This window comes from Leptinotarsa decemlineata, unplaced genomic scaffold, assembly GCF_025532065.1.
Source record: "Leptinotarsa decemlineata unplaced genomic scaffold, Ldec_3_MD MMD2_tig00000690_RagTag_RagTag, whole genome shotgun sequence".
Lineage (NCBI taxonomy): Eukaryota > Metazoa > Arthropoda > Insecta > Coleoptera > Chrysomelidae > Leptinotarsa > Leptinotarsa decemlineata.
In genome coordinates, this window is record NW_027412554.1 from 1,621,028 (window position 1) to 1,645,387 (window position 24,360).

The 24,360-nt window shown below is 35.3% G+C and overlaps 1 protein-coding gene across 3 annotated transcripts in view; it reads left to right on the forward strand.

Moving 5' to 3' along the window:
- LOC111505223 (terminal nucleotidyltransferase 5C) overlaps positions 1–24,360 on the forward strand; it is a 173,852-nt gene that overhangs the window by 132,916 nt on the left and 16,576 nt on the right. The window contains exons 1-2 of one of the 3 annotated variants that reach the window (XM_023160001.2): positions 4,761–4,866; positions 17,768–18,684. In XM_023160001.2, coding sequence (XP_023015769.1) covers positions 4,846–4,866; positions 17,768–18,684 — 938 coding nt within the window. In that variant the 5' untranslated portion in view covers positions 4,761–4,845. Of the gene's footprint in view, positions 1–4,760; positions 4,867–10,611; positions 10,795–17,767; positions 18,685–24,360 lie in introns of those variants that run through there. The other 2 variants (XM_023160000.2, XM_023159999.2) reach the window with 2 other exon arrangements.

The window sequence follows — 24,360 nt, forward strand, 5'->3', positions numbered from 1 at the left end:
ATGAAAGATCGCAGATACAGTTCGAAGCCACAGAATCAATTGACTTTGTGGCCTAACTTTTTTTTATTCAATTCCTGAAATATAATCATTCTTCTTGATTTTTCATTATTGTGTATTATTCGTTTACGAATGAACTTATTATTAAATTGATGATATACAGGGTGTCCCTGGACTTCCTCTTTTCCTCTCGGGAATGTATAGATGGGGTCAAAATATCACCAGTACTTCATATAACTTTTTTTCCTAAAATCCTTCGTTACCGGGCCCTCGAACTTACAAAATGAAAAATGTTTTTCTTTGATAACTTTTCAAGTGAATATTCAAAATCATCCACATTTTGGTAATTGACTAAACAAATGAATTCCTTCGATGAGCTTTCATGCAGGAGTCAGTTATTTTGCTACAAAGTCAGGAACGGACTACCCCCGATGGTCCACACCCCAAAACTTTGAAATGACAGATATTTTTCAATATTTTTCAACAAATTGAGGTTACTTGGACAATTTTATGAATAAAAGTACTCGTGTGGAAAGTCGATCGGAGCAACGAGTCTTGATAAAAATGTAGTTTCACTCGACGACATCAAACCCGCTCGTCCACCATTATTTGAAATGAATAATTATCAAAGCAGAAATAATAATGATAACGTTAATTCAACAACATTTATCATGAGATGTCTACCATTATTCGAAAATATTAGTTTTTAAGGAAAATGGAAATGATAGGTAAAATGTTCATAACGAATTTTTATAATGCAAACACGTTTAACTAACGAAACTCAAGAGCCTCAAGAGCAAACAGAAATGAAAAATCCGCTACAGAAACTGCTCGATATGACCACCTTCTCTCTCTATACATTTTCTTAGTCTGCGAAGACACCCTCTCTGTACTTGAAATAGCATTCCAGGGTCGTTTCGTATGGCTTCACAATGTAATGTTATTCTATTCAACAATGCATCTCTTGTGTGAATAGGTGTAGCGTAAACAAGGCTTTTTAGATGCCCATACAGAAAGAAATCCAATGGATTTAAATCCGCAGACCGCGATGGCCATGAATATGGCCCACGTCTACCAATCCATCTATTGTGGAAAATATGGTTCAGATGGTCACGCACAATCAAACTAAAATGAGGAGGAGCGCCATCATGCATAAACCACATATCTCTTCAGGTTTGCAATGGAACATGTTCCAAAAGTCCATTCAAATCGTTCTGAATGAACTCCAAATAACGTTCTCCATTCAATCGGTCCTGTAGAACGAATGGTCCTATAAGATGGTTTCCAAGCCCAAACATTCACGTTGAATTTCCGTTGGTGTTTGGTTTGCAATATCCCATGGGGATTTTCTTCGGCCCATATATGGAGATTATGAGAGTTGATAACTCCATCTCTACTGAAACCTGCTTCATCAGTGAATAAAACTCGATTAATAAAAGTCATATCCTCTCTTTGCTTATCCATGAACCAATTGGCATATTCCAGTCGTGCTGGAAAATCTTGAGGTGTCATGGCATGTACCTTCTGGATGTGAAATGGGTGGAGCAGTTGTTCCCTAATTATTCTATGAATAGTGGACTTGGATGTATGGAACTGTTCTGATAGATTTCTGATGCTCATTGAAGGATCATCAGCGACGGTTTCCAAAATATTTTCCTCCAATACAACGGTACGTACAGTCCTAGGAGCGCCCTCACCACCTCGTTTTGGCAGAACTGTACCTACAATAATATCGAAATAAAACAACGTGCTCAAATTAATTATCAATTATTACATACCTGTGTCCCTCAAGCTGCGATCGACACGCTCGAATGTTTCTCTTGACGGTACCGTTCGATTGGGAAAATGCTCGGAATACAGACGACGAGCTTCTGCAGCATTACAAAATGCTCGTTCATAAAATACATGCATATCTGCATATTCATTGAATGTAAACTGTTCGGCCATATCAAAAAAAATCAAAATATCCTATAGAATATTGACAATACAATGATAGTCATATGACAACGCACCACTCAACAAAACAAAATCGCATTCCAGTTTCTCATTTTTTATCAAAACTTTCTAAAAGGTTTTTTTGTCAACATCTGTGAAAAAAATGGAACATAATTATTCCCTGGATATTTTTCACCTGATCATGTGCAGCCGTTTTTGTAGTTCATTCGTTTGCTTTTTATTAGTATAGTAAATATTTTTTCCGATGTGCGTTTTTTCAGCTAAATTTAGATTCGTGTTAAAGAATTTCTCCCATAAAATTATAATTATCAGTGAAACTCTTCAACAGTTTAGCTGTGAAGAAGAATTTGAAACATTCGAATGTTGAGTTTCATGAGATTCAGATAACTGATCAACACGAAACGTGATTATTCCACACGTATTATGTACATACAAAATATGGAATGAATTCGATATTTCATAGTAGAGTAGCTTGTTAGTTTAAAAACACCACGAATCTACAGAACTTGATATTTCTTTTGAAAAATATCTGCTATCACAATTGTGACTTAAACTTCCATATAGGTACTGTACTTTTTGTTTACGACTTCATTTTAGCATACTTTGTATTATTCCTGTTATAAATTTTGTTGAATTAACGTTATCATTATTATTTCTGCTTTGATAATTATTCATTTCAAATAATGGTGGACGAGCGGGTTTGATGTCGTCGAGTAGAACTACATTTTTATCAAGACTCGTTGCTCCGATCGACTTTCCACACGAGTACTTTTATTCATAAAATTGTCCAAGTAACCTTATTTTGTTGAAAAATATTGAAAAATATCTGTCATTTCAAAGTTTTGGGGTGTGGACCATCGGGGGTAGTCCGTTCCTGACTTTGTAGCAAAACAACTGACTCCTGCATGAAAGCTCATCGACGGAATTCATTTGTTCAGTCAATTACCAAAATTTGGATGATTTTGAATATTCACTTGAAAAGTTATCAAAGAAAAACATTTTTCATTTTGTAACTTCGAGGGCCCGTAACTTGGTTACGAAGACTTTTAGGAAAAAAAGTTATATGAAGTACTGGTGATATTTTGACCCCATCTATACATTCCCGAGAGGAAAAGAGGAAGTCCAGGGACACCCTGTATAGTTACTACGTGGTAGGAGATCATCATAAATTGAAACTTTCTACGTTTTTATACCATTTGTATTTGTAACTAGTTATTGTATTCGTTTGTAAATATTCTTGTAGGTCGATACTGCAGTAACGTTAGTTACAAATACAAGGGGTATAAAAATATAGAAAGTTTTAATTTTCATTTTTCATCAACTTATTAAAAATTTTCATCGGTTAGGCCCTGATACCAAAACACTGACACATTAGGAAGACGCGTCGGCATCATTAACCAATACTGTGATTAAAGCTATCATTGGGTCCGAGAATCATATGCCCTGAACAGATATAATAAGCGATGGTCAAGGTATACTGAATTTCTTGCATTTATAATAATGGGCCATAGTATACGTAGATGAATAATTTTTTTTTTATTATTTTGCAAAAAAAATTATGAATGTTCAATGATCCTTCAACTTGAGCTTCAAACTCTAAGACAAAATCATCCACAATAAAAGTAATCATAATTAACAATTCTTGGAGGTATCATTACAACAATGCCAAATCGTACTTATCGGCATCGGGTGTTGATCTTGAGAAGTTGCATCTACCACGTATGTATTTGAAAAGGAGAAGTCCTGTTCATCTAATTCTATTCACATACTTTTCCCTACTTAAAAGGTGGAATGTCCACATTGAATCAGTTTCTTATTTTCCAAATCTTTTCCTAATTTAATTTTATAAAATATCCCTGTAATGTGAGGGCGAAAATAATTCGTGTATGAATTATTCTCGGAATTATTTGTAAAGTGGAAACTGATTTCCAGGAGAGTAATCAAATTGAGAGTATTATTTTCTGTCATTGATTATAAACACAAAGTGTCCTATTGCTATTCGTATTGAAATTAATCGAGTCCCAGACACTTTGCTGTCTGGGTAGGATCTTTCCTTTACTGACGAATGGTAATACCTCAAAACCGCGGTCTGCAGGTGATCTACTAGCCTCTGTGATAAATCTTGCATAAATGTCTGTCGGATGTAATTCAATATCCAGTGTGGTATTAGCCAGAGTTTTCCGACAGATGTTTACCAGACCCTACTGTGTAGCTAGTTGGGAGAGAATAGTATTTCGAAATTTATTTTCAATTCAAATTGCCCGCTCTTTTCCATAAAGTCCCAAGATTCCGTAATAAATGCAGTAGATACCGCGCTGACTGCTGTTTGTCAGTTTCTTTAGATTCTAGTTGATAGAATTTTTTTTTTATTTTGACCATGCAGAGAATAACGACCATTCACTAAACGCTGCGTAAAAGAATAACGATTTCGACACTACCGTTTCACAATTTCTACAAGATAATATCCAAGGCAGGACCAGTTTCAATTATTTTGTTGTTTTTTCAACATTTTCAAAATCCATTCCATATAATTTTTTTTTCAAGCAACATCACTATTTTTTCATATATCAGGAAACATGTCTACTTAAACGCACCAAGTCATTTTGTGGTCGATATTTGATTGACTGCAAAATTTCAATTTATATTTAAAAAAAATCCATTGTTCAGTTGAACTTGTTCCAAAGTTCATTATAACAGTGCATCTAATCAATCTTGCTGAGACCCTGAATGTGACAGAATTCTCAAAAACCATATTATTCTAATACCAAGCTCGCGATAAGATAAATGGAAGATATTTTTACAGTAATTTTTATATGGGCCTCGATATTCAAACTCGCTATCAGTTAGTCACTGTTAGTGAGCGGTATATTTTAGTTGTGATCACTTTGAAACATGTTTTATAAGAAATGCAAGGTCAGGAGTTTTGGATTATTTTTATTCGAATAGTATAAAAACCAATTGAAAATACTTATTTTGTCAAGTTATGTGTATGTGTTGTGAAAATATTGATTGATTTTATCAAAATTCGGATAAATTATAAATATGTTTATCAATTATAGTCATTTCGATAAATAGATGTGGAAAAATTCACGTTGAGAACGGCTGCCAAAATTATTTTGCTTCTGAAATCTCAACAATACTTACTTATTAAAAGTTCTTGGGAAAGAAAGTTTTTGGCTTTCTACCACTCCAAAAACTTTCTTTCCCAAAAATTATTCACTCCTAAAATATAACCCCTTCAACTTATTTTGTATTGAATTGTAAAATTTGTTAAAACATTTAGAGAACTACAATAAAATACATCGATTGTTAAAGAATAATGGGATATTGAAATTCATTTTATTCATAATGAACATCAAGAAATCGACGATCAGTTACATAATCCTGCTGGCGTGAAAGAATCTGTAGGTTGTGACAAGTAGAGCATGCCTATTATTGCATGGTTTACCTACACCTTTAGTTCCCCTCTGAAGAAATGTGTTTCAATAAGGAATCGTTGTGTAATATCCATTCGTTTATTCACAAATTTTGTCCGGCCTATCATTTGGTTAGATTGCAGCGAAGTGCGTTTCGAATTATTTCCATTATTGCTACTCAATCTCTTTTTTGTAAATAGAAAGGGTAAAGCCATTTCTTCATGCCATATCTCGTTTATTCAAATCTATTTACGAAAATTACTTTTCCCATTAAATTTGTATTCATATAAAAGTAACTGTTTTGGAAGGATTTTTTCATGTGATTCAAATTTTATATGAAAGTAGCTGTTTCGAATGGACTCTTAAAGCGATTGTATCTGAAACAAACTTCTGTGTATGACCTACACACTGTAAAGAGTTCATTTTGAAGTTAATTACCTACTTTATTCCGTTCTTCGGAAGTTTTCCACATTTTTGTGGGATTGAATCGAAAAATCGTATGAATGTTTTCACGCGTGACATGAGCGGATTTGTCTTTTCTAGTGACATAAACTCTTAACCTTGTGCAAAAAATGCATATATGTTTTCGTCTTTGAAAGTTCAGAGAAGTGCTAATGAAACATTGTAGGATGATAGATTTCCATGTAACTGAAATTTTATATCAATGCGTTTTCATCTAATGAACGATATCTGTTTCAATGCCATAACGAATGTTTGCAGAATGCGACAAAGTGATTTTTGTGATGTAACTCGAGATTCATATGAAAGTAGTTGTTTTGAAAGGAATTTTTCTTTACTGTAATTCAGTGTTCCTGTTGTTTCAAAGGGGCTTTTTCTTCCAGTTTGTATATGAAAGAAACGTATATGCCTAATCTAGAAATCTTTGTAAGGACTTTATTTTCAACATAATTGCTTAATTCCTTGGAAGTTTGTCACATTTTTCATATAAAATCTGTTCTGTTTAAAAATCTGTTTTTCCGTTAATCAGCTGTCGCCCCCATACGAACGACAATTCTCAGAAGTTGATGAACTTGTGCTAGCAAGGTCTTACCTTTTAACGTGTGATTCCTAACACGATGATTAATTGAAAAACCAAAAAGCTTTCTTCTCATATTCAGGTTACTTTTCAGCTACACATATGCTGATAGCATATTTTTTTCTTGATATTTCTTGTTCACTCATCTTTCGATTATAATTCACATTTGTTTAATATGCGGAAAAATACTGCTTTCCAATCAGCAGTCAGTAACTCATTATTGTGGAAATCAAAATAAAACAGTCATTCGACTTATATAGGGATCGTTAAAATTTTGACGTATTTTGAGGTCAAGGAAAGCGGTATTTTTTCCATGCAATTTCATGCGTGGTTAATTTAAAACGTTGATATTCACAAAATGAACAATATGTGACCAGATCAGTTCAAGGATGGTAACATTCGGAGTGTTTTACATAACGATAAATTGATACGAAATGCAAAATAAAATAATTTGTTTCGTTACCAATAGTCTGTCCAGAAATAAAAGAAACTACAGCAGTATATCTACCATAGGTGTACTGCATTCAAATCATCACCTCTCAACGAATTGAATAAATGAATATACAAAATTTATTCTTGAAAAATCTCATTCACAACAAATAAAATAACAAATCAACTATACATACGACAAATATGAAAATATGTCCAGTAGCAACGAAGACATTATCCAACAACAAATTTAGTTGAAGGGAATTGAAAAAACACGTGTCGAGGTGTTAAAATAACGGTTTGGTGTTGGGAAAGAACTCCAGTAATAATCAGTTCACAGGTAAATAGCATAGTAACTGCAGTTGCTAAAAGGCCCTCTAGAAACTTGAAAATCGATTTCTGCAACATCAGAGGACTCAACTCAAATATAAACTCAGTGCACCAACATCTGCAATCAAATAGTTCTAATATTCTTGCACTCATATAAACGTCAACAAACCAACAATTTTTTATATTCCGGCTGTAATTTCCACTCCAGATTCAGACGTTACTTTGGAATATCTCTTTTTAGAAGCCATCTCTCTTGTCAAAGAGAAAAAAGGCCGGAACCCCAAAACTTCAATGTTATGTGGTTCAAAATGATACCACAAATCACAAAATTCATATGCTGCGGTCATCGACCATCGAGCGGTACACAATATAGGGTACTATTCTCTGCACTTGTAAACACCATTGACTTTCCGCAAATCAATCATCAGAGTGCCGAAATTTCCATATTCGGTGACTTCACTGTTCACAATATCGAATGGCTCAAATTTTCAAATATTAAGGACGAACATGGTCGCCAAGCTGAGGCTTTTGCAATAATCAGCGGACTTACTCAGATCATAAATGAGGCAACCAGGATCCCTGACCGTGATGGAGAATATGCGCAAAGTCTAGCATTACAAATCTGCTGAGTGGTGAATCTTCAAGACCGTTTCCAAAATTTTTCGCTAGCTAGATGTTTGCTTCAGCTCTAATGACCCATTGACTTGTGCTTCTGAAGTCACGCAAGTTATTGTATCATCCATTGATGCATATATTCCTTTTTCAGTGAAACTAACCTATAGCCTCCAAAAATATTGCCCACTGGCAGTGGCGTAGAAATCCCAGTGCCAAAAACCGAACAAGATTTGTTGATACTTGCAACAACTGCAAACTTAGTATAAATGAAAGCAAAGTACTTCACAATCAGAGAATTAGAGGTCCATCCAAGGATCAAATTCACGAAAGACGTTGAAGAGGTAACCAGCTCGCATTTCTCGATCTGTTGATTACGAAAAAGCCGGACAGTACACTAGGCCACACGATATATCGAAAACCAACACTCACGAATAGGTACCTAAACGCAAATTATCACCACCACCCAAAACAAATTCACGCGGTTGCAAAAACACTGATTACACGTTCGAGGAGGCTGGCAGATAACGATCACAGATAACAAGAGTTGAACATTATCGTGACCACTCTACGAATAAACAACTACTCAGAAAAAAGTATAAAAACCGCTTCCAAGACCACACGGAAACAGTAGCAAACTCGAGATACACCGGTCATAACAACCACTCTACCATATACTGCAAGAACAACAGACAAAATCAGAAGAGTTCTTCGCCAACACAAGATAACAACTTCATTCCACTTCATTCTTACCAGAACGGAGAACGGACAATAAGGTCCATGCTCCATAGTTAATCCCAAGGTTCAGATACCACTGGAGTCCCAAGGAGAGTGTATGAAGTACCATGCTACGATTGTGACAAGACTTACATCGGCCAGACCAACCGGCGAATCAACATACGCAAAGATGAACATAAACTAGCAGTGAAGGGAAAAGTCACCACGTCTTCTCTCTTCCAACACGTATTGCAGACAGAACACAACATCAATTTCGATTACTCAAAAATACTAGCAAGCAATGAAAACATCCATGCCAATAAATTGTAACACAGAGTTTGAATTAATTAGCCTAGTGGAAAAATTCCGACGGGCAGGCGGTCCTGGATTGAAGACAGAATGTGAATAACCAAGAAAAGGACTCGATATAAATAACTGCGTAAACTCAAGAAGAACCTTGGGAATACATAATTAGACACCTTTCTGAAGCAAATCAACAGTGTAAGACCTTCCATTATATTTACAATGGAGATGGACGTTCACAACGAATTGCCATACTTAGACGTATTGGTGAAGGGGACTGACACTAAGTGGGAAATATCGAAAACCCACACACACGGGACAGTATCTCTATCACACATCCCACCACCTACCAAAAAAGGAATTATAAAGACTCTAGTGGATTGTGCTATCGGGCTCTGTAATACGAAGGAAGGTTTCGAGAAGGAACTAGACATCATCAAAAAGATCTTCAGCTGAATTGTTACTCCAAAGTGGTGTTTAGCAAGAGATGCCGTTACAACTAGTACTTGTACACACTCCGTAGCAGACTCACGAAAACCAGACCACCAAACTCGGACTGTGATTCCAAGAATTCATTGCCATTGAAAGTCCGCATTGCCGAGCACAAGGAAAACAAAAAGCGAAGAGAAAACAGCAAATAGAAAACAGCAGAGCATGTTCAAACTCATCAACATAACATCAAGTGGTTCCAAGCAGATATCAACCACAGGGAAGAACACTGGTTTGAGCAAAGAAGCTACATATATGTTCTCTAACAACGCAACATATGGTAACCAGTAATCAATCGGAAGACGGTCAATTCCGGTGAAGCAGAGATGGGGAAGAGGGGATAGGTGGAAGCGCTCGAATGACCTATAATTATTAGTCATCTCTCGGAGCAATAGTCCAGTCGTCACACAATTGTGGATACTAACAATCAAAACGTCGTGAAGTACCTTAGTTTTGAATCTTTTTCAATTTTTATTCTTTTTCATTTTGTATCTTGATTATTTCATTCGTTTTATTCTATTTATATTTCACGTTTTATTTCCTAATATAATTGATATTTTAGCCATTCATTTTAATTTTATTTGTTCTTTCATAAATTTCGAATCATAGTTGAATGATATTATAGACAATGAAGTCCTAACTAATGAAATTTACCATGAAACATTGTCAACCACTTACAAACAAATTTCGAAATTTTACTAAGTAAATGTATAATAATCTGATGAAATCCTACGGTCTCGAGATTCTTTCTTAAATTATTATACAGTGAATTCAAATTTCAAAATTATGGGATTACACGCATTTTGATTGATTGCGATTGATATGTGAGGGATGGGTAACTGTTGAGATCATTTTCAGTAACAGAAAATTATATCAACTTAACACTCACTTTCAAAATTCAAATTTACGGCTTGTGTGAAATATGAGCACTGATGTTTTTATTATCGGTTAAAAAGGCTTTCAATTCGTATGTATACATAAAATTGCTGAAACATCGATTTTCACAGTGAATGACGTTGTCCCGATTGTGCCTATCCAGAATCCAGCGACTTCCTAGAGTGCATCTTTGCGTATCGATTGTAGCGAATTCGGGAATCGGCCCCACAGGAGAGACGACTGTAGGCGTCCCGACGCGTTATTTCACTTGCAAGCGCACCCACGCCGCCGTTCATTCAAGTCGCCCACACGAATTTGATGACGTCATTGACTAGAACGGCGCCAGCGAGCGACGCGACGCTACGATTCCGGAGTATTTTGATTGTTTCGAGTTTCACTCGAGCACGGCCGACGTTTTGGACTCTCTCTTACGGAAAGGCGTTGCGCCAGATAAGCTGTTGATCATGTTTGTGAGATATTGTGGTAGTGATTGATTTTTTTGTGAGCAGTTATTAGTTGCCAAGTGCGGGTATGCAGTTGAGAGATTTTTTGTCATAATCGGCTACTACGATGGAATACGAAAGGGACGTGGAAGACTTTGGTGGTAACAACGAAGTTTTTTGGCGGGAAATGGTAAATGTTCTTGATCCATATGTTGTCATATCAGTAGAAGCCTTGTGTCATTTTGAATATGCTCGTTTCGATTATTTGTCAAATCTTTAAAAAGGAATCCCAAATGTGTGTAGAGGAGTTTTTTTTGCATCGACGAAAGACCATGACGTCACGGACCTGATTGCGTTTCTTGTTCGATTGACTATTAGGAAGACTATGAATTTTAATGTTTTCAAATTATTTACATTTTATAACACAGAAGTGATAATCCACGGTAACGTGAACTCCTCGCCAAAATAATATTTCACAAGAAACATTAAAGGCGCGACCCGATAAAACACTTTTTCAGTAACGAAAAAATCGAAAAAAATTAATCCTATTCTTATTTGAAATACTTCCAATGCTTTAACAATTATGACTCGACACGAACGGCGCGATCTGATATTTAACACTTTTTCAGTAACGAAAAAATCGAAAAAAAATTAATCCTATTGTCATTTGAAATTCTTCCAATGCTTTAACAATTATGACTAGATAGGTGTTCATGCATTAACCTTAAATAAAACGTTACCGGTATATCAGTCATATAGACAACCCTGGCATCTAATCTTTCTCACGTTTATTTGCAAAGCATACTGAATATGAAATCGGGTTGGTTTTTCATTAAAATATATATAGAATATTATGAGTGTCGGGTTTTGCTAATTTCGATTCGACAAATAAATGAAATCAGGTGGAGAACTTGTTGTTTTTATCAGTTTTTTTCTGATTGCTGATTGATTGCAAGGGAATAGTGGTTGGATTACTTTCCACGAACCTGGATTCGATATGTGGATGATGTATTTGCCATTTTCGTTACGAATAGGAGTAAGGTAGTTGATTTTGTATTTTGCCCCAACAACAGATTTGCAAGTATGAAATTCACGTATAGAATTGAAAATAACGAAGAACTATCATTCCTGGATATACTAGTTATTTAAAATATCGATAAGGGTCTAAAGTTTGATATATATATAGAAAGCATACGAGCACATTCAGATATATCCCTGACATCTCCCATCATTGCCCACAACAAAAAACGGCGGGACCACAATTTCTTGTCCATAGACTGCTCATATTTCCTTTGAGCAAAGAAAGGTATGAAATTGAGAAAAAATTGTTAGGGAGTTGGCTAAAAGCAACGGGTATCCATCGAACATAGTGGATACATTAATTAGAAAACAAAAATTTAAGAAGGATCTTCGTGACGTCTCAACTTTTCGAAAAAAAGAAGATACAAAATTCATAGTGCTTTCATATGGACCCAAATACATCAATGGGTTGGTCTGAACATTAAAACAATTGAATATAAGGGTGGCTTTCAAAACTACTCGTACACTTTAACAAAATAAAAGTCTGGGATTTACGTAATAGCCGTGATAATTGTGATGAGAGATATATTGTTCAAACCGAACTGACTATATTAGCTCGCTACAAGGCACATGTTTCGCATCTTCAGTTTCATAGGCCGGAGAAATCTAATATCGCTCAACATGCCACAGAGGGCGATCACAGAATGAGTGAGAAATGTTCAAAATTGTTGAACCGGTACATGACAACCAAATCGAAAAGTGTGGAATGAGTTCTATGAATAGCGACAATGGTCCTATTTGGGACAGCCCTGTGTTTGGACTCTCAATTCATAACTGTAAATGAAAAACAGATAAATATTAGGGAAAAATGTAGGGGATAGTCACTAACGAATAGGAAATACATAACAAATTAGAGGTATATAAAGACAGGCAGTTAAGCATAGGAACAATAACAGGTGGTAGTTAGGTACTACTAACAGTTAGTAGTTGGCCATTAGCATATAAAAATACTAACACAGTGGTAACATTTTGTCATAATGATCTTCTGAGGACGCTAACTTAGCGAAATTCGCGTCGAGAGACCGTAATTTCGTTATGATGTTGGGAAAAAGTTTTCAATATATTCAAAAAAAAATTCACTTGAAGAGGTGCTATGAGAGTGAAACGGCTGAGGTAATTGCATCAATCACATACATGATATGAGGGCAATTATCGACATACCATCTTCATTAAAGGAATTTTCATTTAGGGCTTATTTAAATCATTTTCAAACATCCTTTTCAACCATTGGAAGAGCTGACTGAATCTTCGAACTCTATATTATTCGTAACTCCTTAAGGAAAAACTCATTGGCCGAGCTTGCGAAAGATGGCAGGACCATAGTTGTGGTTTAGAAAAACCTACCATCAAAGTTCATCAAATTTATTAAAAGATGAACCCAGGGAGAAGGAGCTAGAGTTCAAGGTCAAATTTCTGAATCTCCTCAAGAAAAAGTTAGTTCGCGCTTCAATAAGCATTCTCAGCATTTCTTCGTGGTTTCTACTCATGAAGATTGCTATTTATTTTGTAACGATAGCAAGCATACAATTCATGCGTGTGATCAGTTTGCAGCTCTAACTCTTCATGCTGGATATGAGGGTCAAGGAAGGGTTGTTGTACAAATTGCCTCAAAAAGAGGGATAGAGCCGCTAAATGTAGTTCGCAACCATGCTACCATTGTAAATCAAAACACCATACTTTGCTCCATTTTGATACTGCTGCTGAGTCACCAGATCAAACTGGTAAACTTCAGGTTTCGTCTCATTTTGTTTCAAAAAACATTAATAGGCAGGCCCAAATTACCTCTCAGGCTTAACTAGCTTCTGCCTTGGTTAATATTGTCGACCATCAAGACGAAGGCGTCATTCGTCGCATATTTTTGAATGGTGACTCTCATGCGCACTTCATAACTGAGGAAGTTGCGAATTCCTTGAGTCTAATTGAAAAACCAGTTGATATTTATGTAAATGGAATTGATAGCACCCCACGAGAGTCAAATTTTCCAGTAACGCTACTTTGAAGTCTAACTTCAAGCGTTTATGCTTGAGGAAGCTATTTCATAGCGAAACACGTGGCGCGGTTTTTGTTAAACCCTTTATAGTGAAAATCATACAATAAACTATTAGTTAGTTTTAATATGGATTTTCATGAAGTATCGGCAAGTTGTATTCAATTCTATTCAATAAATATGTATAATCGGCTGAATTTTGTAACGAAGCATATTTCGAATTGCTCAAAAACATTACGCTGGCTGACCCAGATTTCTTCAATCCTTCCAAGATTAACGCAGGAAAAAGCTCGCGAAGAGCATTATGCTTTGCATACAAAAATAAACTCGGAAGAAAGGTATGGGGTACGTTTACCCTATAATAGCAAAAAATCACCATTGAGTCTATCATAAGTATCCGCGTTGAGACGTTTCTACGCATATGTCTTTGGCAAAATACCAGAACGACAAGCCTTTTTCTGTCACATTATGCCGTATCGAAGAAAGATAGTGTGATCACGAAGACGCATGTCTTGTTCAATGGTTCATCAAAATTTCCACGGGCATATCCCTAAATGATACCCTCATGGTAGGCCCTAAACTGCAAAACGATCTATTCGTGATTCTCATGCGGTTTGGATCTCATAGCATTGCTTTCACAGCGGATGCTGAGAAAATGTACCGTCAAGTGAGGGTCCACAATTGTCGCGCAGTACCAAAAAATATTGTTTCGCGAAAAATATATGAACTCGATACAGTGACGTATGGTACCGCATCAACTTTGAACTTAGCTCCCCAAATAAATCGCAGGAATTTCTATGTTTATGATATTATTTCTGGTGCAAAAACAGTTACTGAAGCTATTGCTTCACGCGATTCTAAAGAAAGGATGATTCACTTTGAGAAAGTGGGCATTTAATCATTCGGAATTGCTTATGTTCTCATATGTCTTCAGAACTATCTTGTCACAATTTCCGAAGTTATTTGATCCCCTAGAGCTTATTGGTCCAATTATAGTGTATGCAAAAATTATCATGCAGGTATTATGAAAATTTGGCGTCGCATGGGATGAATCTGTAGAGATTCATAAATTTTGGTTCACTTTTCATGGTCAGTTGTATTCGATAGAAAATTTGCAGTTTACATGCTCTATTGCTTTGCATGATGCAAAGGGTATTCAGTTGCATCGGTTTTGCAACGCAAGTGAGAAGGCTTATGGCGGTTGCTTATACCTGTGCTCATTTGACTCGCAAGACCGAGTGTGCATCTGCTCGATCACATCCAAACTCGCGTGGCTCTTGTTAAGACATTAACATTGCTGAAAGTGGAGCTCTGTGCCGCCCTTTACTTGCTTGACTTCACCAATCCATCAGGTCGTATATCTTGTTAACTTTATATGAATCATATCTATGGTACGATTCTACCATTGTCCTACATTTGATAGGGACCCCAGCCTACCGTTAGAAAACATTCGTATGAAATCTTACCTCATCGTACTATTGGCACCATGTCGCATCTGAAAGCAATTCTGCTGATCTGGTATCACGTGGCTAGACTCCCTAAGAGTTTGCAGAATATGATATCTGGTTAATCGGTCCTCCCTGGTCTACCCAAAATAGTTGCACTTTTAGCTGCAGTTGACTTGCCTGATCTAAAACCCATGATCTTTTCGAAACATATAGCTCTGTCAACAAAACTCATCGAATGGTTGCGTACTAATTACGCTTCTTTAAAGGCCCAACAGCGCGGTTCTTTACATGCTGCTGAGTTGAATCATAATAATAATAATAACGTTTATTGGACAAGTAACAGGTCATCCAATCGTTGGCAATATACTCACAAGTGCCAGAAACTCTAGACTAGTTTCTCAGCACTTTATGTGTGAGAACATATCAAATACATACAAAATTCAACATTAAGGTACGTTTATAAATATATCATAATCGCATATTTCACAAAGAGACATGGTGTTGAAATAGCATCTTAGGACTTACAGGGTAGAAGGATATTCAATTTTTTATTGTTCTAAAATTAAATTTTTTTCTTTAAAACCATCCTAATGATGATTTTGATAATTCGAGAACTTATCAAAAATACCAAGCTAAAAGCAATTTATCAATCTAGAGATTAGAATTAAAAAATTAAACTAAGATTTGAATTTATATTATTTAGGATGTGCTGGAAACAATAGGCAGATAAGTTTAGCGGATGGATATGATACAGGATTGTGAATTTTATCGTAAATACGATTTTAGTTAAGATAACGCTAAACTATGTTTGATTCAATTATGGAGAATTTCAATTGAGGAAATACAATAGTTCCATTAACCCAACCCATAATTTTCAATAACATCAACCTAAACTTAGCCCTCGCGGGTCCTATGTTTCATATAAACTCTGCTTTAGATGGCTACATATGTTCTACGTATAATATTACCACACATTGATATCCAAAAAACTCGCCTCATACCGAACGTTGAAAGTTTAACGCCGTATGCAATTTCGAGAAATTCCTATGTTAGAAGTTTTCAACTACCTCTTCGGTAGGTACTTTGTTGAGCTCGTAAATATCATACTAGTTTTTCCTCTTTTTTCTTCAATTGACTAACCAATCTTTTTTTGAGTAGGTATTTCAATAATATTCACAAAAAGTAATATTAGACTGAAGTTGTTGGAAAAAACCATTTGACATTAACATTATGTGATCTTGACATGACATGTCTCGATTCATCATTTTTCCATGGTCCTTTTAAATTGAATAACAAATGTATTGAAGGGGTTATATTTTTAGGAGTGATTTATTTTTGGGAAAGGAAGTTTTTGGGTTTCTACTACTTCATCTGATACAAAAAAAGGGATGAGAGAATCTTCCAAAGAAAGGAAGGAAGTAATCAATTTGAAAATAAGTAACTCTATACATGGATGTGTAGATCATGCAAAGAAGTAACTTTCAGAGACAAACTGGAAGAAAGTCCTCCTGAAACAGCTACTTTCATATAAACATTGAATTACACGAAAGAAAAAAAAGTTCTTTCGAAACAAATACTTCTATATGAATACTGAATTATACAGAAGATACTTTTCTTTAATCAGTTTGTATTTCAAACATTTGTTGTGGAATAAGAATCAGATATCATTCACATGAGTTCTACTTTGAATGAATGGTAATAAATTGTACTCACATGGAACACTGTCACCCTCACTGGTGTACACCGATGTTCGCCTCAAGACACTTGCCCTAAGGCTCTTCAGTACCAAATTGGATAACATTATAGAAAATACACACACTTGCATTCATGAAATACGATTTTGAATGTCACGGAATAAGCTTGATCTGCTTATGTCATAGATGACATCGTAATGACATTCATTCACCTATTTGATATAAGCAGATCAAGCTTATTCCGTGACATTCAAAATCGTAATTCATGAATGAAGTGTGTGTATTTTCTATAATGTTATCCAATTTGGTACTGAAGAGCCTTAGGGCAAGTGTCTTAAGGCGAAACATCGGTGTATACCAGTGAGGGTGACAGTGTTCCATGTGAGTACAATTTATTACCATTCATTCAAAGTAGAACTCATGTGAATGATATCTGATTAAAGAAAAGTATCTTCTGTATAATTCAGTGTTCATATAGAAGTATTTGTTTCAAAAGAATTTTTTTTCTTTCGTGTAATTCAATGTTTATATGAAAGTAGCTGTTTCAGGAGGAATTTCTTCCAGTTTGTGTCTGAAAGTTACTTCTTTGCATGATCTACACATCCATGTATAGAGTTACTTATTTTCAAATTGATTACTTCCCTTCTTTCTTTGGAAGATTCTCTTATCCCTTTTTTTGTATCAGATGGAGTAGTAGAAAGCCAAAAACTTTCTTTCCCAAATAACAAATGTATTTTGTTCGTTTCAATCTATTTCTGATTTTAAAAAAAATTGTGCATCTTGTGAATCATGACTGCAAAAATGAAAAATGAGATGAAAAATGATATTTTTGTGCATCATTCTCAGGGATTTATTCTAAGTTTAGTAACAGATGGAAAACAGATGAAAATACAAATATACACCTACAATGAAAATCCTATTGTTTTTTCAATGAAAATTATTCTTTCATTTCAGTGTGGGATCGAAGCCGATTCAGATGAAGACGACGAATTGGGAGCCATGAAAGATCTAACACTAAAGGATTACATTAGCACGAGCGCCACCACCACACAAGAGGAAGTCAAAAATGTTGAATCTCAACAACGACTGGCAGTCCTTAGCTTTGAACAAGTCAACCGTCTCAACGAAGTCATGGACGAAGTTGTCAGTATACACGGCCGAGGAAACTTCCCCACCTTAGAAATCCGCCTCAAGGACCTCGTCAACGTCGTGAGGGGTAAACTTGAGGCGGATATCACTTCGGGGGGAGCGGGGCTAAAAGTCCGGGATATCAGATTGAATGGAGGCGCTGCTTCCCACGTTCTGGCAACAGAGACCCAGCCTTATAACGACCTAGATCTCATTTTTGGGGTTGAGTTATCCACCACGAGGAACTTCGACAAGATCAAATCCGCGGTACTCAGTTCTTTATACGAGATGTTACCAGATGGAGTCAATAGAAAACGCATTTCCACTTGCAGTCTAAAGGAAGCTTATGTCAGCAAAATGGTCAAAGTCAATCAGAACATTGGCGGTGATAAGTGGTCGCTAATTTCATTGGGCAACTGCCGAGGAAGAGGGGTGGAACTCAAATTCGTTGACTGCATGCGGAGGCAATTCGAGTTCTCCGTCGATTCCTTCCAAATTATCTTGGATTCTCTATTGCTCTTCTATAAATGTAGTGAATTGCCAATTAGTGAACATTTTTATCCTACCGTCGTCGGGGAGTCCGTTTACGGGGATTTCCAAGAAGCGCTTTACCATCTGCAGAAGAAATTGATCTCTACCCGACACCCTGAGGAAATACGAGGTGGAGGATTATTGAAGTACTGCAATTTGTTAGTGAAAAATTACAAACCAGCCAGGCCAGATTTCATCAAAAGGTTACAAAGGTAAGAAAGTTGATATATTAGAAATGTGTTTCTAGACCTGACAGCAGCGGAGTTGACTGTTTTTCATTACAGAAGTCTCATGGAAAAAATGTGTTTTCTATCATTCACATAGTAACTCTCATAATTAGTTTTCTACATTCCTTCTCTACATTCCGAACAAAATATTATTTGTGGAATCTCGTAACTATGTATTATGACAACTATCAAATTACGTTTGGCCGCGTATTCACTTGAGCATTCGCTCCAAATCAGCATGTGTTCGTCCTGTTTTGCTCAGATATTTACATGGCAAGCCGAATGGATGCGCATAACTTAATCTGACCTAAGTTTTCTCATAGTAACTACACACTATCTGAGTGTTCAGAATTGGAAAATTTGAAACATGGCAACATTTATATAGTTTTTTTCTGACACGATCGACCTCAATCATTGGCAGACAGGGGGGTATATTCGAATTGTTGATGTTTCATTTTTTTCTGCAAATGTAAAATGACAGTCAGTCGTCCTGATGAATAATAATAATAAATCGTCTTTATTCATCTTTGGACATATATGTAAAGAGATAACAATAATGAGTATTGGACAAAGATAAAGTGGCGAAGTGTCACCCGTGGGTGTTTTTCAACTTAACCATGGAAATACAATATTAATTTATAATTTTCTTAATTATCTTAGCTATAATATCTACGATGAGTATAATTCTATTACATTGTAGAATTAGTACCTACTAATTTGGGGGTATGACAAGCAATTTTCTGTTTTAAGTGGTGATAATGGATCGAAACAAGCACTGATGTGAAACTTATGAGTGAACTGATCCGTTACTTGATGAACATTAATAACACTATCCATAATAATAACGTATTCAAAAAACACTTCATTGTGAGATTTTCACCAAGCAATTTTACAAAAACGCAACACGTGTTTCGCCATACAATGACTTCTTCGAGCGTGTTTTACCGTAAATAAAACGTATTCAAAAAACACTTTATTGTGAAATTTTCATTAAACAATTTCACAAAAACGCAACACGTGTTTCGCCATACAATGGCTTCTTAGGGCGTGTCTTCACCTACAGTAAAGATTTTGCTTACAGTAAAACACGTCCGAAGAAGCTATTGTATGGTGAAACAAGTGTTTTCGTAAAATCGTTTAGTGAAAATCCTACAATGAAGTGTTTTTCGAATACGTTAGTTATAGATTTTCATCAAGTATCAGCCAATTCCAATCAATAAATTGAACAATTTTCACTTTTCTTTATCGTTCTAGGCGCGTTTCGCAAACACCTTAGCTTTATTAGTAGTAATGATGAACCTACGCTATTAGGGAAACGCGTCCAGAATAGAAAAAAATGTGAAAATTATTTAGTATTATTATAGATGATATGAAACTTGTACGGAAGGGTTTTTCTCTTTGGTATTTAATACACAAAAAGACTACATAATATGAATTAAACAATTCAGTTAGCACTTATTTGGGAGCTTTTCACTATTCAGTTTACAAAACCGCATCACGTATACAATAGTTTCCTCTGGGAAGCTATTGCACAGAGAAACACGTGTTGCAGTTTTCCCTCACGCAATGTTACTTTAATGCATTATGGATGTTTATCAAGTATCGGCAAATTCCATCACATGAATTGAATAAGATTTATAAAACTATTACAAGAAAGTATGGGGCAACATAGTTATACGATGAAGGTAGTTACACTAGTAAAGAGGTTAGACCTAAATACAACATTTATTCCAAGTACTTCAGTATAATTGCGATAAATAGTATGATAAATGCTATTGCAAAAAACATGAAAAAAATGGCAGATAGAAAAAATGGATACGTGATTGTATGAAGTTAGTGATAAACAGAAGAAATTGGACTAAGTTACTCCTTCATCATATATTTTGCTTTGTTTCATGAGAAAAATATCATCAAACAGGTGAGATTTTATGGATTGAGAAATATAAGACTCACTAAATCATAAATTCATTATTATCAGTTTATATTCGTGAAATAATTATTCTGCGGTTCTGTAGACTTAAATTACCAGTGGGACACAATTACATCAGGTGGTATGATGCTCATCTTCTACGCAAATAAATATTTCCACGAAAAAAATGCCGCTTGTGACGTTTATCATTGAATAACGAATAATTTTTCCATAATTCGAAATATAATGAACAGTTTGGATGAATCGAAGGTCGAAATAAACTATTCCTTCAACCGGATAATTTATCAGTTCCATCGACAACAAATGACATCTGTACGGGAGTTCATTCCTATAATTCCAGTTAGTCGCACTCTATCGAGAACTTTCCAATTATTAGTCTGTGGAAAATAAAGGACAGTAATTATTCTTCATTCATATTTTATGATATGACGATATGACTGATGTACATGCAACCGTCCAATCCGCGTATTGAGGAATAATAATTTGATCACATTCGACATAACTTGAACTGGATTTTTTTCTGTGTTGTACCTAATTTTATTAATAGTGTGATATATAATGTGTTCTCCAAAAGGGAAAGATGATAACTGAAATTATAAGGTTCCAGTAAACTGATGCATTTTGACAAAACAAGTCCTTAAATATACAATGATAGAGTCAGGAACCTGCTTCCAACAAATTCATCTCCTTTTCTTCATTGCGCGTATGGAGACTGTTTTCTTTATTCATTGTGTAGTTTGTTTCTGTCCAGCTGATTTTTCATCTGATAATACACACTCCCGGTATCTCATGTTGAAAATTCAGCCTGTCTGGCCTGTATAAGCTGCTGAACAATCTCCACATTCTGCATATGCCCAATTTGAGAAACTGATCTCTAATAAAAACCAAAATTGGATCAGTAACGAATTATATCTAGCATAGGCTATTCGGTAATGCTCTCCAAAAACGTAAAAACTATTTTTCACAACTCGACACAATCACAGCATTTATTAATAAGAATCCAATAACATAAGCTACGCTGCATCTGAAGGAAGTAAACATGGAAAAATCAAATGGATAAAAATGGAGAGAAATGTACAGCAAAAAAGACGTTGCCAACATATATCTTAAAGTGGTTCATGCACAACTGCTGTGTAAACTCCACTACATTGAATTTCAAGTCCTAGACTCGGATATTCGTGATAAAGTCAATGGTATCATACATAAGAAGTTTTTAACCCAGAGAAGGAAATTAGTTGTTTTAATTCGGAGCAAGCCACTGAAGAGAAAGAAAAAGAAAAAGGCCAAAGACAGTGAACTATTTTCACATCATAGGTTCTTTGACAGATGTGTCAATCTCACGAACACTAGTTTCACAGAACAGGAAACTCGTCTATTAGAAAAAGGTCTCAATTACAATATTTAACTCAACATAAATTCGACAAATTTAGATGTCTTGGGAATTGATACAGATATCGCGTTGATAGGGACATGCTACGCCAATGAACATATTGCTGCAGAAATTTTAAAATCTGAAAAGATGCATAAAGGTAGGTTCAATCCGGAATTGAAACTGGTGAAATCCATAAAAGAGATATCGGCAGAAGATAACATTGTTTTTACGCGAGCTGATAAAGGAAAAACGGTCATAGCCATGAACAAAGAAGAATACGTGGAGAAGACTTTGGACTTTCTAAATGCTGGCATGTACGATAGTTTCAGAAACGACCCCACCCATTTATATCAGAAAGAAGTCAAGGAAACTTTTAAAAATATTCATTGTGTCATGGATGAAAAGGAAAAATTCCGATCGTTAGTCATGAACACACAACCACCGAAATTTATTCATTGGTTAAATTACACAAAGATAACTACCCGATAAGACCGGTAGTTTCTTTCGTCACAGCTCCTTCAGTTAAAATATCCGAAAAACTCATTGCAATTATTCAAAACCACACCAATTTCAAATCAAAATTCAGTTTGAAGAATTCATATCATTTGTTCAATGAAATTCAAGATATTACTCTCCCGGATAATGCCAAATTGATTTCATTCGATGTAAAAAATCTGTTTCCCAGTATCCCTCCGAATGAAACGATTACTTTGGTGGAGAATCTATTGGACAAAAACTCTATCAATCCAGTAGTGAAAAATGAAATATTAGACTTGCTTACAGTATGTTTGTCACAGAATTACTTCCAATTCAATGACAAGTTTTACTCATCTTGCAAAGGTCTCATAATGGGAAACCCACTTAGTCCTATTCTGACAGAGATTTTCATGGACGATTTGGAGAGAAGAATACACAGTAACCCACTGGTAAGAAGTTTCCTGTATTGGTATAGATATGTGGATGATATTCTGGTATGTTTCACGGGAACGAATAGACAGTTGACAAACTATTTGAAGTTCATAAATTCTCTTCACCCATCTATCACATTTACAGTGGAGATGGAACAGGACGAATCTATACATTTTCTGGATTTGACAATAGCAAAAGTTAACAACAAACATGATTTTTCAATTTATCGTAAACCGGCACATACAGATATGATCATTCATAATTCGTCCACTCACCCATATCAGCATAAGGTAGCAGCTTTCAACAGTATGATCCACAGACTGATAAATGTACCCTTGTCAGAAGCGAATTTCAATAAAGAACTGAATTTAATAAAGCAAATAGCGATCAACAATGTTTATGATAGTGGTCTAATACATTCTTTATTATCAAAAAAGTTATACAGTCAAGCTTTGAAAGAAGTTTACCCAATTCGAAGAGAAGAGGATAAAAGTTATAGAACCTTAACCTACTTAGGCCAACCCACTACAAATATTCCAGAATTTCTGCACAGCAAAGGTGTAAATACTGCTTTCAAAACCAACAACAACTTGAGCATGCACATTAAAAATAACAAAGATAAAAGTTCACTATCAGAAAAATCAGGAGTGTATAAATTATCGTGTGGGTCATGTCCGATGTTTTACATAGGTCAAACTGGAAGACCGTTCAAAATCCGCATAAAGGAACACAAATATAGTTTTCAGAACGGAAAAGTAAATTCCACATATGCCAGTCATCTAATCTCAGAGGGACATGAGTTCAACCATGAAAACAAACCCCTCAATTTCCAGAAGAAAGGTTTGAAACTTAACCTGTTGGAGAGTATGGAAATAAACAAATTCAGAAACTCTCACCATCTTATGAATGATCAAACTGACTTGAGTAATTCGTCATTATTGAATCTGTTCATACGCAGGTAATAATAGTTAGGTATATTTACAGGTAGACTTTCGAAAAATGTATTGATACCTGACTTTTTCAGGTAGATTTATTACTTAGGTAGACGAATAGGTACTAGGTTATAGTATGTAAGGTTGTAATTTAGAAGTAATTGATATTAGCTAATGAATTCAATGAAATAACGGATATTGATTGGTCTCTACCATATTCCAATTTCCGTAACACAATACTGAATAATATACTGAATATATCTTCGTGAAAATTAAATCTACCTAAATCTGTACCCCAACAGTTCTTATAGTAAGTACGTAATAAAAATATATTTCTTTTTTAAGTTGAATTTACATTGTATGTATTGTTAATAATAGGAATCCATGTAATAAAACTTAACAAGTTTGTATGGATCAAATAAATAAATAAATAAATAAATAATTCTCAGTTATGCTTGAAGAAGCTATTGTATAGCGAAACACGTGTCGCGGTTTTTGTAAAACCCTTATAGTGATAA